The sequence below is a fragment of the Dromaius novaehollandiae genome, unplaced genomic scaffold (genome assembly GCF_036370855.1).
Source record: "Dromaius novaehollandiae isolate bDroNov1 unplaced genomic scaffold, bDroNov1.hap1 HAP1_SCAFFOLD_111, whole genome shotgun sequence".
NCBI lineage: Eukaryota > Metazoa > Chordata > Aves > Casuariiformes > Dromaiidae > Dromaius > Dromaius novaehollandiae.
Window position 1 is genome coordinate 9055 of NW_026991466.1, and position 16172 is coordinate 25226.

General features: G+C 74.3%; 2 protein-coding genes across 2 annotated transcripts; both read left to right on the plus strand.

Moving 5' to 3' along the window:
- On the plus strand, nucleotides 1-1061 carry RPS19 (ribosomal protein S19). The gene is made up of 6 exons (XM_064504496.1): nucleotides 1-130; nucleotides 237-307; nucleotides 397-497; nucleotides 592-775; nucleotides 865-919; nucleotides 998-1061. Exons 2-6 carry the CDS (start codon nucleotides 237-239, stop codon nucleotides 1022-1024), a joined length of 438 nt encoding a protein of 145 aa, XP_064360566.1. The 5' UTR covers nucleotides 1-130; the 3' UTR covers nucleotides 1025-1061.
- A 1559-nt stretch (nucleotides 1062-2620) lies between these two features.
- CADM4 (cell adhesion molecule 4) lies at nucleotides 2621-14314 on the plus strand. The gene is made up of 10 exons (XM_064504495.1): nucleotides 2621-2751; nucleotides 3839-3974; nucleotides 6833-6979; nucleotides 7643-7795; nucleotides 8869-9003; nucleotides 10019-10180; nucleotides 11017-11107; nucleotides 11757-11929; nucleotides 13199-13327; nucleotides 14175-14314. The coding sequence occupies exons 1-10, from the start codon at nucleotides 2707-2709 to the stop codon at nucleotides 14282-14284; spliced, it is 1281 nt and encodes a 426-aa protein (XP_064360565.1). The 5' UTR covers nucleotides 2621-2706; the 3' UTR covers nucleotides 14285-14314.
- Nucleotides 14315-16172: the final 1858 nt, after the last annotated feature.

The following is a 16172-nucleotide window of genomic DNA, read 5'->3' on the forward strand; positions in this document are numbered from 1 at the left end:
TGGCCGCGCGGCGGCGGGGCGGGCGCGGGTTGGCGGAGCGGCTCTCGCGAGAGCGCGAGCCCTGTGTCTAGCGGCGGGCGACCCCGCGCGGCCCTTTTCGCGGCGCGGCCGGAGCGGAGGCAGCAGCGAGGTGGGTGCGGGCGGCCGGGGGGGGCCGGGGGGCGGCGGGGCGGCTCGGCGGGGGCGGCCGGGGCTGAGCCGAGCCGAACCGGACCGGACCGCGCGGTGCTCCGCAGATGCCGGGCGTCACGGTGAAGGACGTGAACCAGCAGGAGTTCGTGCGGGCGCTCGCCGCCTTCCTCAAGAAGTGAGTGCAGACGGCGCGGCGCGGGGGGGGGGGGGTTCGGGGGGCCCCCGGGGCGGCCCCGCGGTGACGGCGGCGGCCCCGGCCCGCAGGTCCGGGAAGCTGAAGGTGCCCGAGTGGGTGGACACGGTGAAGCTGGCCAAGCACAAGGAGCTGGCGCCCTACGACGAGAACTGGTTCTACACGCGCGCCGGTGAGTGCCGCGGCGGGACGGGGACGGGGGGGGGGGGGGGGGGAGGCGGGTCCGGTTCCCCCCCCCCCCCCCGGTGCTCACCGGCCGCCCGCAGCCTCCACGGCGCGGCACCTCTACCTGCGCGGCGGCGCCGGCGTGGGCTCCATGACCAAGATCTACGGCGGGCGGCAGCGCAACGGCGTCCTGCCGAGCCACTTCAGCCGCGGCTCCAAGAGCGTCGCCCGGCGCGTGCTGCAGGCGCTCGAGGGCCTCAAGATGGTGGAGAAGGACCAGGACGGGTGAGCGCCCCCCCCCCCCCGGCCCTTCCCGCCCCCCCGCCGCGGGTTTGGGGGCGTTTCCTCACGGTTCGGGTCTCCGGGCGTTGCAGGGGCCGCAAGCTGACGCCGCAGGGGCAGCGCGACCTGGACAGGATCGCCGGGCAGGTGAGCTGGGGGGGCCGGGGGGGCCGCCGCCGTGTCCCCCCCCCCCCCCCGTGCTCTCACGGCTCTCCTCTCCCGCAGGTGGCCGCTGCCAGCAAGAAGCACTAGACGGACGTGTCCCAATAAAGCCGAGTCTGACCCCAAAGCGCTGCTGCCTCGTCCTTCCCTGGGCAGCGGGGTGGAGGGGGCGCAGGGCCCGTGTGGGGGGCCGGGAGGAGGAGGAGGGGGGCGCAGAGGAAGGGTGCAGCAGGCGGGCGCCAGCCCTGAAACGCGCCCTCCTTGCCCCGTTTCACACCAGGGCTCCCACGGGAGAACCAGCCCCCCCAGGGGTGTTTCTAAGCTGAAAACAGAGGATTTAGGGGGAAACTGATCTGGGCTGCGCCACCCCCGGGGGGGAAGCACTGGATCCCGGCAGTGGAGCAGGGGAAGCCGGAGCGCCGGTGCCTGGATCCCGCGGCTGAACGGGCGTTTCCAGCTGCCGCCGGCCCCTTCTGGGGGTACTCGGAGCTTTGCGGAGCGCTCGGGCACCGTACGTTGCAGCGGGGCCTCGGCCCCTTCCGCTTCTTCCCTGCGGCCGCTTCGCTGCCCCTAAAGAGGCGCTAAAATGGGGGGATTTTCGGCTGCTAGTGGGGGGGGGGTCAAGCTGCGTCTCTAAAGGGCGCTTTCACCAACACAGTGAAACATCGCGCGGCTTCGCTAGTGATGACGGTTCAAAAACGGGCCCAAAGGGAGCAGCAGCCACTCCTGCTGCAGAAACTGGAAGTCTCCTCTTTTCCCAGAGCAGGAAAGCGGCTATTTTGGGGCTTTGGGCGACTGAGTTCTTCGTGTCTGGGGGGGTTGGGCGATGCTGGCTGCTCCCAGGAGCCTCTGAGAGGCTGTTGGGGGGGGGGAGGGAGGAGGGGGCCGGGTTGGGGTGATGCTGCCACGTGAAGAAACTCTGCACCAAAGACGAGGCCCGGGGGTGAGGGCTTGGCCCCTCACACGAGGCCTGAGGGCAGGGTGAGGGGCACCTGCAAGGCCGGGGGGAGTGGGGGGGCTGCTACTTACCCGGGGGGGGTCCCTCGGTCTGGGCTGCAGGTCGGTGACGGGGGTCAGAACTCCACGACGGCTGATCGGGGCAGCGGCCGCTTGACGGTCGCCTGTTGGGGGGCAGCGGCCCCTGTGAGAGGAAAAATGGCCGTTTAACAGTCGCCCCTGTGAGAGGAAAAATGGCCGTTTAACGGTCGCCCCTGTGAGAGGAAAAATGGCCGTTTAACGGTCTCCCTTATGGGGGCAAAAGTGGCCGTTTAACGGTCGCCCCTGTGAGAGGAAAAATGGCCGTTTAACGGTCTCCCTTATGGGGGCAAAAGTGGCCGTTTAACGGTCATTTAACGGCCGCCCCTGTGAGGGAGGAGGCAGCGGCCGTTTAACGGTCGCCTCGCGCCCCGCGTTCGAAGCGCGGGAGGGCGGCGCTGATTGGCCGTCGCGGGAGGGGGGCGTCGCTGGCGCGCGCTGATTGGCCGCCGCGCGGGGGGGCGGGGCAGCAGCCCTTGAGGGGCCGCCCGCGGGCTTCGCGCCGCGCCGCGGCACGCGCTCCTTTGAAGCGGGCGCGGAGGGGGGGGGGGCGAAGGGAGGGAGGCGGCGCTGATTGGCCGCCGCGGGGCGGCTGGCGCGCGCTGATTGGCGGGAGGGGCGCGGCCTCCCCCGCGCCCGCCCCTTTCCCCGGCGGCTTCCCGCCTCGGCGCTCCGTGAGGCGATGGCGGCGGCGGCGGACTGTCTCCGCGGCGGTTCCGACCCGTGAGGCGCCGCCGATGGGCCCCGCCGCCCCGCTCGAGCCCCTTCGCCCCCCGCTTCAGGTAGGCGCCGTTCCCGGGGCCCCCCCGGCTCTTCCCGCTGCCAGAGGCGCTGGATCGGGCGGGAACGCCGAGCCGGTCCCGGCGCCATCCGCTGCCCCCCGCGGAGCCGCGGCCCCTCGGCGCCTGCCCGGCCCTTGCGCTGCGCCGCGGCTTGACCAAACCCCGGCGTTTTCCCCCCAAACCGTGGCTGGTCCCAGGATGCCCTGGGGTGTCCCAGGATGCCCTGGGCTGTCCCGTGTCCCGCCTTGACGCCCTGGCGTGTCCCAGCACCCCGGCATGGCCCATCACGCCCTGGGGTGTCCCGTGTCCCGCCTCGGCACCCCGGCGTGTCCCGGCTCGTGCCGGCCCCGGCGCAGAAACCTTCCTGCTGCAGCCCGGGGCGGGTGATGGGATGGGGGCTGACGGGGAGCCTTGATCCCACCCCGGGGAGCCCCGATCCTGTCTCCAGGTGCCCCGATCCCACCTCAGGGAGCCCCGATCCCAACCAGGGAGCCCTGATCCTGCCCTGGGAGCCCCAATCCCAACCGGGGAGCCCCAATCCCAGCTCCAGGTGCCCTGGTCCCGGCTGGGGAGCCCTGATTGCACCCCGGGGAGCCCCAATCCTGGCTCCAGGTGCCCCAATCCCACCCAGGGAGCCCTGATCCCACCCCAGGGTGCCCAGATCCTACCCTGGGGATCCCTGATCCCAGCTCCGATCCCACCCTGGGGTGCCCCGATCCCACCTCAGGGTGCCCTAATCCGTCCGTGGGTGCCGCAATCCCACATCAGGGCGCCCTGATCCTGGATCCAGGTGCCCCGATCCCCCCGCAGGGATCCCAAATCCCCCCGCAGGGATCCCCGATCCCAGCCAGGGAGCCCTGATCCCGACTGGGGATCCCTGATCCCACGCGGGGGTCCCCAATCCCCCCTCAGGGATCCCCAATCCCACGCAGGGATCCCCGATCCCGCCGGTGCCCCGCGGAGCCCCTCCATCCCCCTCCCCCGCGCGCGCGCAGGCCGGGGCCCGGCCCCTCCTCCGCCATTGGCCGGGCCCGCCGCATCTCGTTAGCATACATTTCCTCCTCATTAGCATACATTTCCTCCGCAGCGGCGGCGGCAGGTGGGGAGCGGCGCAGGGACGCGGCGCAGCGCGATGCAGCCCCGGCCCGGGAGCCGCCGCCGCCACCCGGCGCTGCCGCCGCTGCTGCTGCCCGCGCTGCTGCTGGCCTGCGCCCCGCCGGCAGGTAGGCGAGGGGGGGGACACGGGGGGGGGCGGCGGGGAAAATGGCGCTGCGACCCCCCCCTCCCCCCGCCGCCGCGGCCATCGCGTTGCGGGGGGCGCAGGGGGGGGTGGGGAGGGCGGGCACGGCGTCCCTCTGCCCTGGGGGGGGCGATGGGGGCCCTGCATCCCCCCCCCGGGCAGCGAGGCCCCCCCGCAACGCTGTCACCCCCCCGTGCAACGATGTCCCCTCACCCCCCCCGTGCAGCTGTGTCACCCCCCCCGGTGCAACGGTGTCCCCTCAACCCCCCCCCGTGCAGTGCTGTCCCCTGCGCCCCCCCCGCAGCACCGTCCCCCCCCGCTGCCCCCTGTGCAACGATGTCCCTGCGTCTTTGTGCGCCGCTGTCCCCGCACCCTTGTGCGCGATGGTCCCCGCGCGCGGTTGTCCCCGCACCCTCCGCGGCCGGTTGTCTGCACGGCCGGTTGTCCCCTGGACGGGTGTCCCCGCACCCCCGCGGCCGGGTGTCCCCGCGCATCCCGGCGGCTCCGGGGCCCCGGTGTCCCCGGCGCGGGGGCGGCGCGGCGGAGGGAAGGGCGTTTGAAAGACGGCGGCACCCGGGCCGGGTCCGCGCCCCCGCCGGGGGCCCAGGCGTCCGGGCGGACGGGAACGCACCCCCGCCAGGGGCCCAGGCGTCCGGGCGGACAGGAACGCAGCCCCGCGCGCGCGCCGGAGGGACCCAGGCAGCCAGGAGCCGGTCCTGGCCCTGGGGTGTCACCAGGGGCTGCGGGTGGCCCTGGGGTGTCACTGGGTCCATAGGTGACTCTGGGGTGTCACTGGGGGCCTTGGGTGGCCCTGGGGTGCCACCAGGGGCTGTAGGTGACCCTGGGGTGTCACTGGGTCCATAGGTGACTCTGAGGTGTCACCAGGGCCATCGGGTGGCCCTGGGGTGTCACTGGGGGCCCCGGGTGGCTGTAGGGTGTCACCAGGGCTGTCAGGGGCCGCTGGTGGCCCTGGGGTGTCACCAGGGCCATTGAATGGCTCTAGGGTGTCACTGGGGGCCGTGGGTGGCCCTGGGGTGTCACCAGCGTCTTCAGGTGGCCCTGAGGTGTCACTGGGGCCATAGGTGGCCCTGGGGTGTCACCGTGGTCATTGAATGGCCCTGGGGTGTCACCGGGGCCATTGGGGGCTGCGGTGGCCCTGGGGTGTCACCGGGGTGGGGGGACATCACTCTGTCCCTGGCCAAACGACCCCCCCCCCCCGGACGCCTGGGCCCCCCCGCGGGCGGGAGCCGCCGGCTCGCCCGGACGCCTGGGCCCTCGCCGGGTGCCAGGCGGCGCCGGCCCGGCCGGGCGCGGGCACAGAAAGGGCCATTGTGTCCCCCCCCACCCCCCCCTTCGGCTCCCGGGGGGGCCCAGGCGTCCGGGCGCCCCTCCCCACCCCCACCGGCCCGCCCCACGGAGCCCGGGCCAACGGGGCCCAGGCGTCCGGGCGGGGGGGGGGGGGTGAGTCACGTGGGCACAAAGCGCCCCTTGTGTCCCCCCCCCCCCCAACCGGCGGCACCGCCGTGGGCCGCGCCCGGACGCCTGGGCCCCCCCGTGACCTTGGCGTGGGGGGGCGGCGACCTTGGCGGTGGCCGTGGGGGGGGGAATGTGCTGACGGGGCGAAAACGCGTCCCAGCGTCGTCACGGCGACGGGCGACTTGGCTGCGGTTGGGGGGGGGCCCAGGCGTCTGGGAGGCGCCGTCCCCACACGGTGACACCCCCCCGTGTCCCTGTCCCCGCGCGGTGACACCCTCCCGTGTCCCCGTCCCCGCGCCGTGTCCCCCCGCCACATGCGGCTCTGCCCCCGGCCCCCCCCAGCCCCACATCACCCCACGTCGCCGTGGGCTTCCCGCCTGTCCCCAGCGACCCCCACGCGTCCCCGGTGTCCCCACGAGTCCTCGGTGATGCCACAGGTCCCTGGTGTCCCCAGAGGTCCCCGCATGTCCCTGGTGTCCCCAGTGTCCCCACGTGTCCCTACACATCCCTGGTGTCCCCACGTGTCCCCAGTGGTCCCACGTGTCCCCGGTGTCCCCACGTGTCCTCGGTGGTCCCACAGGTCCCTGGTGTCCCCAGAGATCCCCAGGTGTCCCCCCGCGTCCCTGGTTTCCCCAGTGTCCCCACCTGTCCCCAGCGACCCCCAGGTGTCCCCACGCGTCCCTGGTGTCCCCTCATGTCCTCGGTGATGCCACACGTCCCTGGTGACCCCACGCGTCCCTGGTGTCCCCACGAGTCCTCAGTGATCCCACGTGTCCCTGGTGTCCCCAGTGTCCCCACACGTCCCTGGTGTCCCCAGTGATCCCTGCATGTCCCCAGTGGTCCCACACGTCCCTGGTGTCCCCAGAAATCCCCACAGGTCCCTGGTGTCCCCATGTGTCCCTGGCGATCCCATCCATCCCTGGTGTCCCCCATGATCCCCACATGTCCCCAATGATCCCACAGGTCCCTGGTGTCCCTGCGTGTCCCCAGTGTTCCCAGTCATCTCCAGTGACCCCAGTGTCCCTGCGTGTCCCCAATGCCCCCCTCCGTCCCTCGTGTCCCTGGTGGCCCCAGTGATTCCCACATGTCCCCAGAGATCCCACACGTCCCCGGTGGTCGCACATGTCCCCAGTGTCCCCAGAGATCCCCACCGGTCCCCAGTGTCCCTACGTGTCCCCAGTGACCCCACCTGGCCCCGGTGTCCCCAGTGTCCCCGGTGGCTCCATCCATCCTTGGTGGCCCCGGTGCTCCCACGCGTCCCCGGTGTCCCCAGCATCACCACGCGTCCCCGGCGACCCCCCCGCGTCCCCCGCGGCGGTGGCGGTGGCGGTGGCGGTGGCGGTGACGGTGACGGGGCGGGCGCAGGGCGGGCGCAGGAGGTGCAGGCGGAGAACGTGACGGTGGCGGAGGGCAGCACGGCCGAGATCACCTGCCGCCTGCACCACTACGACGGCTCCATCGTCGTCATCCAGAACCCCGCGCGCCAGACCCTCTTCTTCAACGGCACCCGCGGTGAGCGGGGGGGCCCGGGGGGGTCCTGGGGGGCTCCGGGGGGGTCCTGGGGGCCGTGGGGCGGCCGTGGGGCGGCCGTGGGGCGGCGGCTCCATCGTCGTCATCCAGAACCCCGCGCGCCAGACCCTCTTCTTCAACGGCACCCGCGGTGAGCGGGGGGGCCCGGGGGGGTCCTGGGGGGCCCCGGGGGGGTCCTGGGGGCCGTGGGGCGGCCGTGGGGCGGACACGGGGGCCGTGGGGCGGCGGCTCCATCGTCGTCATCCAGAACCCCGCGCGCCAGACCCTCTTCTTCAACGGCACCCGCGGTGAGCGGGGGGGTCCGGGGGGGTCCTGGGGGCCGTGGGGCGGACACGGGGGCCGTGGGGCGGCCGTGGGGCAGCCGTGACCCCCCCGTTGTGTCGCAGCGCTGAAGGACGAGCGGTTCCAGCTGGCCGAGCGTTGTCCGTGGGGCCGCGGGGCGGCCGTGGGGGGCGGCAGGGTCGCCGTGGGTCGCCGTGGGGCAGCCGTGACCCCCGCGTTGTGTCGCAGCGCTGAAGGACGAGCGGTTCCAGCTGGCCGAGCGTTGGCCGTGGGGCCGCGGGGCGGCCGTGGGGGGCGGCAGGGTCGCCGTGGGGCGGCCGTGGGTCGCCGTGGGGCAGCCGTGACCCCCGCGTTGTGTCGCAGCGCTGAAGGACGAGCGGTTCCAGCTGGCCGAGTTCACGCAGCGGCAGGTGAGGATCCAGCTGGCCGGGGCGCGGCTGGAGGACGAGGGCGGCTACTTCTGCCAGCTCTACACCGAGGACACCCACCACCAGATCGCCACGCTCACTGTGCTCGGTAGGACCGGGGGGGACATGGGGGGGACATGGGGGGGACGTGGGGACACGGGGGGGGACATAGGGACACGTAGGGGACATGGGGACGCGGGGACGAGGACGGCAGCTCGTGGCAGCTCTACACTGAGGACACCCACCACCAGATCGCCACGCTCACCGTGCTCGGTAGGACCGGGGGGGACACGGGGGGGACACGGGGGGGACGTGGGGACACGGGGGGGGACGTGGGGACACGTAGGGGACATGGGGACGCGGGGACGAGGACGGCAGCTCGTGGCAGCTCTACACCGAGGACACCCACCACCAGATCGCCACGCTCACTGTGCTCGGTAGGACCGGGGGGGACATGGGGGGGGGACGGGGACACGGGGGGGGACATAGGGACACGTAGGGGACACGGGGACGTGGGGACGAGGGCAGCTACTTATGCCAGCTCTACACCGAGGACACCCACCACCAGATCGCCACCCTCACCGTGCTCGGTAGGACCGGGGGGGACACGGGGGGGGGACGGGGACACGGGGGGGGACATAGGGACACAGGGGACACGGGGAGGACGAGGACGGCAGCTCGTGGCAGCTCTGCACCGAGGACGCCCACCACCAGATGCTCAGCGTCCCTGGTAGGACGCGCAGGGGACGCGGGGGGACGTGGGGACACATGGGGTGACACGCGTCACCCCCCGCGCCCCGCAGTGCCCCCCGAGAGCCCCGTGGCGGAGGGGATACGCGGGGGGGATGTGGGGACACGCGGGGTGACACATGGGGACACACGGGGGGACATGTGGGGACACAGGGGTGACACGTGGGGACACGGGTGACACATGGGGACCTGTGCCACCCCGCAGTGCCCCCCGAGAGCCCCGTGGTGGAGGGGACACACGCGGGGGGACACGGAGGTGACACGTGGGGACCCAGGGGTGACATGGGGGTGACACGCGTGTGCCCCCGCGGCCCGCAGTGCCCCCCGAGAGCCCCGTGGTGGAGGGGACACAGGTGTGGGGACCCAGGGGTGACACGTGGGGACCCAGGGGTGACACAGGGGTGACAGGCGGTGACCCATGCCACCCCGCAGTGCCCCCCGAGAGCCCCGTGGTGGAGGCGGCGGGGGCGGCGGTGGAGGGCGCCGAGGTGGAGCTGAGCTGCCTGGTGCCCCGCTCCCGGCCCCCGGCCACCCTGCGCTGGCTCCGCGACCGCCGCGAGCTCCAAGGTGACGCGGGGGGGACACAGATGGGGATGGGCGTGGGGGGACAGGGCACCCACGGGGACACGGGGGAGACGAGGGTGGGGCACCCACGGGGACACGGGGGACGTGGGGGGACAGGGCACCCACGGGGACACGGGGGAGACGAGGGTGGGGCACCCACGGGGACACGGGGGACGTGGGGGGACAGGGCACCCACGGGGACACGGGGGAGACGAGGGTGGGGCACCCACGGGGACACGGGGGACGTGGGGGGACAGGGCACCCACGGGGACACGGGGGAGACGAGGGTGGGGCACCCACGGGGACACGGGGGACGTGGGGGGACAGGGCACCCACGGGGACACGGGGGAGACGAGGGTGGGGCACCCACGGGGACACGGGGGACGTGGGGGGACAGGGCACCCACGGGGACACGGGGGAGACGAGGGTGGGGCACCCACGGGGACACGGGGGACGTGGGGGGACAGGGCACCCACGGGGACACGGGGGAGACGAGGGTGGGGCACCCACGGGGACACGGGGGACGTGGGGGGACAGGGCACCCACGGGGACACGGGGGAGACGAGGGTGGGGCACCCACGGGGACACGGGGGACGTGGGGGGACAGGGCACCCACGGGGACATGGGGGAGACGAGGATGGGGGACATGGTGGGGACTTGGCAGCCGTGGGGACACGGTGGGGATGGGGATGGGGATGGGGCGCCCATGGGGACGTGGGGGACGTGGGGGGACAGGACGCCCATGGGGACGTGGTAGAGATGGCAGTGGGGCACCTACGGGGACACGGGGGACGTGGGGGGACAGGGCACCCACGGGGACATAAACGTGGGGGGACAGGACATCCTTGGGGACGTGGGGAGAGGAGGATGGGGAACACGGTGGGGATGGGGACGGGGATGTGACACCCACGCGTCCCCGGTGACGACGCGGCCGCGTCCCCGATGTCCCCGGTGACGGCGTGGCGGTGTCCCCGATGTCCCCGGTGACGACGCGGCGGTGTCCCCGGCGTCCCCGCAGGCGTGAGCAGCCGGGAGCAGCTGGGGAAGGTGTTCCGGCTGCGGAACGTGCTGCGCTTCCGCGTGGAGCGCAAGGACCACGGGGCCATCGTCACCTGCGAGGCCACCCACCCCGCCCTGCGCGGCCAGCGCCGCCAGACCCAGTACATGCTGGACGTGCAGTGTGAGCCGGGGGGGGGGACGCCGTGCCGGGGGGGGGGACACCGCATTGATTGGGGACACTGTGCCGGTTGGGGACACCAGGGTGGGGGGACACCACATTGGGGACAACATGGGGGTTGGGGACACCACACTGGGGGGACACTGTGCCGGTTGGGGACACCACGGTGGGGGGACACCACATTGAGTGGGGACACCATGGGGGTTGGGGACACCATGGGGGTTGGGGACAACATGTTGGTTGGGGACACCACGCTGGGGGGACACTGCCGGTTGGGGACACCACGGTGGAGGGCCACCATGCTGGTTGGGGACACCACACTGGGGGGACACTGTGCCGGTTGGGGACAGCGCGTTGGTTGGGGCCACCACGGTGGAGGGCCACCACGCTGGTTGGGGACACTGTGGCAGAGGGGATGCCACATCTAGGGGACACCGTGATGGTTGGGGACATCACGTCGGGGAGACACCACGGTGGTTGGGGACACCACGCTGGGTGGGGACACCGTGCTGGTTGGGGACACCACACTGGGGGGACACCATGGTGGTTGGGGACACATGGGGGGAGGGTGCCACATCCAGGGGACACCACGCTGGTTGGGGACACCGTGCTGGTTGGGGACACTGTGGTGGGGGGACACCACGGTGGTTGGGGACACCATGGGGGTTGGGGACACTGTGGTGGGGGGACACCATGGTGGTTGGGGACACATGGGGGGAGGATGCCACATCCGGGGGACACCACGCTGGTTGGGGACACTGTGCTGGTTGGGGACACCGTGTCGGTGGGGCCACCCCGCCATGGGGCCCCCCCCGACGCGGTCCTGTCCCCGTCCCCAGACGCGCCCTCGGTGCGGCTGCACCCGTCGCAGAGCGTCCTGCGGGAGGGCGACACCCTGGTGCTGACCTGCGCCGTCACCGGCAACCCCCGGTGAGGGACACGGGGACACGGGGGGGGACACGGGGGGAGACACCGGCAACCCCCGGTGAGGGACACGGGGATGGGGGGGACACGGGGGGGGACACCGGCAACCCCGGTGAGGGACACAGGGACACGGGGGGGGGACAGCGGCAACCCCCGGTGAGGGACACGGGACATGGGAGGACACGGGGGGGGACACTGGCAACCCCCGGTGAGGGGACACGGGGATGGGGGGGACACAGGGGGGGACACGGGGGGCATGCGGGACCAAGGGGGGGACACCAGGGACAAGGGACATCTGGGGGGACACAGGATGTCTGGGGGGGGACATGGGAGAAATGGGGGGACATGGGATGGCTGGGGGGACGCCAGGGACAAGGGGTGGCCGTGGGGGGGGACACAGGGACAGCTGGGACATGGTGGGGACACGGGACGTCTGGGGGGGGGCACAGGATGGTTGGGGGGGACACGGCCATGGGGGGGGTCACAGTGGGGACATGGGATGGCTGGGGGGGACAAAGGATGGTTGGGGGGCGACATGGGGCGTCTGAGGGGACACGGGACGGTTGGGGGGGACATCGGGGACACGGGACGGCCGGGGGGGGTGACGGGCCGTGGGGTGACCCCCCCGTGCCCCCCCCGCGCCCCCCCTCCGCAGCCCCACGGAGATCGCCTGGAGCCGGGCCAACGAGTCGCTGCCGGGGCGGGCGCGGGCCGAGGGCGAGGTGCTGACGCTGCCGGCGCTGAGCCCCCTCGACAACGGCACCTACAGCTGCGCCGCCGCCAACCGCCACGGCCGCGCCGCCGCCCACTACAGCCTCGTCGTCTACGGTGAGTGCCCCGCCGCGACCCACGGCGACCCACGGCGACCCACCGCGTCCCCACCGCGTCCCCAGGGCGACCCACAGCGTCCCCAGGGCATCCCCACCGCGTCCCCACGCGCCCCCGGCCACACACCGCCACGCACGGCCCCCGCCACGGCCCACTACGGCCTCGTCGTCTACGGTGAGTGCCCCACGGCGACCCACGGCGTCCCCAGGGCGACCCACGGCGTCCCCACCGTGTCCCCACCGCGTCCCCACGCACCCCCGGCCACACACCGCCACGCACGGCCGCGCCGCCGCCTGCTACAGCCTCGTCGTCTACGGTGAGTGCCCCGCGGCGACCCACGGCGACCCACGGCGTCCCCAGGGCGTCCCCAGGGCGACCCACAGCGTCCCCAGGGTGTCCCCACCGCGTCCCCACGCCGCCCCCGGCCACACACCGCCACGCACAGCCGCGCCGCCGCCCACTACGGCCTCGTCGTCTACGGTGAGTGCCCCGCGGCGACCCACGGCGTCCCCAGGGCATCCCCACCGCGTCCCCACGCGCCCCCGGCCACACACCGCCACGCACGGCCCCCGCCACGGCCCACTACGGCCTCGTCGTCTACGGTGAGTGCCCCGCGGCGACCCACGGCGACCCACGGCGTCCCCAGGGCGTCCCCACCGCGTCCCCGCGCCACCCCCGGCCACACACCGCCACGCACGGCCGCGCCGCCGCCCGCTACGGCCTCGTCGTCTACGGTGAGTGCCCCACGGCGACCCACGGCGACCCACGGCGTCCCCACGGCGACCCACGGCGTCCCCAGGGTGTCCCCACCTGTCCCCGCGCCGCCCCCGGCCACACACCGCCACGCACGGCCCCCGCCACGGCCCACTACGGCCTCGTCGTCTACGGTGAGTGCCCCGCGGCGACCCACGGCGTCCCTGCGCTGCCCCACGGCGTCCCCGTGGCCGCCCCATGCAACCCGTATCCACCCCGTATCGCCCGGTCCCGCGCGGTCTACGGTCCTTGTGGTCTACGGTGAGTGCCCCACGGCTGCCCCACGGCACCCCCCCGCGCCCCACGGCCGCCCCACGGTGCCCCACGGCACCCCGCAGCTGCCCCCCATGCCGCACAGCCACCCCATGGTGCCCCCTGCGCCCCGTGGCACCCCCAACACCCCACAGCCGCCCCCCCCGTGCCCCACGGCTGCCCCACGGCACCCCCCCGCGCCCCACGGCCGCCCCACGGAGCCCCCCCGCGCCCCACGGCCGCCCCACGGTGCCCCCCCCGCAGACCCGGGGGCGGTGGTGGCGGCGCAGAGCTCGGTGCCCTACGCCATCGTCGGCGGGATCCTGGCGCTGCTCGTCTTCCTCGTCATCTGCGTCCTCATCGCCATGGTCTGGTGCTCCATCCGCCAGAAAGGTGGGCGGGGCCTCCCGCGGGGGGGGCGGGGCCTCACGGGGGCGGGGCCTCACGAAGGGGTGGGGCCTCGTGAGGGGGTGGGGCCTCACGAGGGGGCGGGGCCTCAGTGCGGGGCCTCGCAGGGGGCAGCCACGGGGTGCGGTGGGCCGGGCTGAGGGTGCAGGGGGGGCGTGGCCTGCATGGGGAGGGGCGGGGCCACGGGCGGAGGGGGCGGGGCCTGGCCACACCGGGGGAGGGGGGCAGCTGCAGTGCAGGCAGAGCTGGGCTGCGGGAGGGGCGGGGCCTGCTGTGGGGGGGGTGGAGCCGTGGGGAGGGGGTGTGGTGGGGAGGGGCAGGGGGCGTGTCCGAGAGCGAGCAGGGGGCGTGGCCGTGCGGGGGGGCGTGTCCCTGGCTGTGCCAGGAGCACGGGGGGGGGGGGGGGGGGAAGGGTAGAATGGGGCTGAGCCAAGGGGCATGGAGGGGGTGTGGCCAGGTGGGGGGCGTGGCCACGGAGTGGGGGGTGTATCCAATGTCGAGCAGGGGGCGTGGCCACGTGGAGGGGGCGTGTCCCTGGCTGTGCCAGGAGGGAGGGGATAGAACAGGGTTCAGCCAGGGACATGGGGGTGGGGGGGTTCCCAGAGGGGGCGTGGCCACCGGGTGGGGGCGCGTCCTCGGGCGATCAGGGGGCGTGGCCACATGGAGGGGCATCCCCGGCTGCGCCAGGGAGCAGAGGGCAGCAGCAGGCCCCGGTGGGGGGGGGGGATGCTGAAGGGGGGGGCGTGTCCTCGCTGGGGGGCGTGTCCTGGGGGGCGTGTCCTCGCAGGGGGCGTGTCCGGGGGCGTGGCGGTGACGGGGGGGGGGTCGGCAGGCTCGTACCTGACGCACGAGGCGAGCGGGCTGGACGAGCACGGGGAGGCGCGCGAGGCCTTCCTCAACGGCGCCGACGGCCACAAGCGCAAGGAGGAGTTCTTCATCTAGGGGGGCGCGGGGGGGGCGCCGGGACAGCGGGGGGGGCGCCGGGACGGGGGGGGCACCGGGACGGGGGGAAATGCGGGGAAATGGGGGGAAAATGGGGGGAGGACATGGGGAAATGGGGGGGGCATGAGGATATGGGGGGGCTCAGGGAGATGGGGGGGCTCAGGGATGTGGGAGGGGGAACGTGGGGGGGCCCAGGGACAAGGGGGGGGACATGAGGACTTGGGGGGGGGACATGGGGGGGCTCAGGGACATGGGGGTCACATAGGGGGGACATGGTGATTTGGGGGGGGGGGACATGACCCAGGCCAGGGCTTGGGGGGGGCAGGGGGAGGGAAACAAGCCCCGCCCCCACCCCAAGCCCCGGCTCTGCAGAGGCCACGCCCCCCACCATAAGCCCCTCCCACTGCACCTCCCATGGGAGGGGGGGAGTTGGGGGGCAGCACCGGGTGCCTGGGTCCCTCCCCCCCCAGCATGGGGGAGGGGGCAGTGTGGGGGGAAGGGGGCCCGGACGCCTGGGCCCCCCTGCAGTGGGGGGAGGGTTTGGAGGGGGGGCCCGGATGCCTGGGCCCCACAGTGGGGGGGTTGGGGGGGGGCCTGGACGCCTGGGACCCCTCTGCAGGGGGTTTGGGGGGGCCCGGACGCCTGGGCCCCGTGGGGGGGGTTGGGGGGGCCCCAATGCCTGGGCCCCGTGAGGGGGTTTTGGGGGGGCCTGGACGCCTGGGCCCCACAGTGGGGGGGTTGGGGGGGGCCTGGACGCCTGGGCCCCACGGGAGGGGGGGGTCGGGGAGGGGGGGCCTGGCCCCGCAGCCGGAAGCCATGAGGGGCCGCGCCGGCCCGCGTCCGTCCGTCCGTCCGTGTCCGCGTCGCCGCCCGCGGGGGGGGGGCCGGGGGGGCAATTAAATGATTAATATATAAGGGGGGGCGGGGCCGGGGCAGCCCCCCCCGCCGTGTCTGTAAATACGTCGCCTTTTAACCACCTTTGATACTCAATAAACCCCCAGATTCGTACGCCCGCGCCGCCCCCGGGGGGGGCAACGGGGGGGCAGGTGGGGGGCTCCGGGGGGGGCAGTTATGGGGCTCTGGGGCAGGTTGGGGCACATGGGGGGCCCGGGGGGGCAGTTAGCGGGCTCTGGGGCAGCTGGGGGGGTGTCAAGGACACTCAGGGGGCAGCTGGGGGGCGTCGGGGGCAGTTGGGGGGTGCCGGGGGGGCACTTGGGGGGCAGTGGGGGGAGGTTGGGGAGTAGTTGGGGGATCCCAGGGGGCTCTGGGGCACTTGGGGGGCACTTGGGGGGGTCCTGGGGGGGTCCCAGGGGCAGTTGGGGGTCCCGAGGGGTCTCTGGGGCACTTGGGGGGCACTTGAGGGGGATCCTGGGGGCAGTTGGGGGTCCCGGGGGGGTCTCTAGGGCAGTTGGGGGGGTCCCGGGGGCACTTGGGGGGATCCTGGGGGGGTCCCGGGGACAGTTGGGGGTCCCGGGGGGTCCCGGGGGCAGTTGGGGGGGTCCTGGGGGTTGCGGGGGGCACTTGGGGGTCCCGGGGGCACTTGGGGGTCCCGGGGGGCAGCACCGGGGCGGGGCGGTGCCGGTGGGGGGCGCCATGGCGCTCTCCTCCCTCCTGCCGCCATCACCGCCCTCGGGCCACGCCCCCGTCAGCTGACACGCTCCTCGCCCGCTGATTGGCGGAGTGCATCCCCGCCCCCTCCCGGGTCGCCGCGGGGGGGCGACGCTGTCGTCCCCTGCCGGCGGCGGCTTCGGAGCGCGGCACTGCGCATGTGCGGGGGAGCCAGGCCCTCCCACCTCGCGCGCATGCGCCCTGCGGCGCTGGGGTCCTCGCGGCGGCGCCGGGACGGTGAGGCTGCCCGCGCACGCGCCTGACCGCGAGGGAGGGAGCG

Coding starts and splice junctions, on each gene's coding strand:
- RPS19 (XM_064504496.1), top strand. CDS start 237: ATGCCGGGCGTCACGGTGAAGGACGTGAACCAGCAGGAGTTCGTGCGG. Junction 498..591: donor CTGGTTCTACACGCGCGCCG/GTGAGTGCCGCG, acceptor GGCCGCCCGCAG/CCTCCACGGCGCGGCACCTC. Junction 776..864: donor GTGGAGAAGGACCAGGACGG/GTGAGCGCCCCC, acceptor CGGGCGTTGCAG/GGGCCGCAAGCTGACGCCGC.
- CADM4 (XM_064504495.1), top strand. CDS start 2,707: ATGGGCCCCGCCGCCCCGCTCGAGCCCCTTCGCCCCCCGCTTCAG. Junction 11,108..11,756: donor GCCGTCACCGGCAACCCCCG/GTGAGGGACACG, acceptor CCCCCTCCGCAG/CCCCACGGAGATCGCCTGGA. Junction 13,328..14,174: donor GTGCTCCATCCGCCAGAAAG/GTGGGCGGGGCC, acceptor GGGGGTCGGCAG/GCTCGTACCTGACGCACGAG.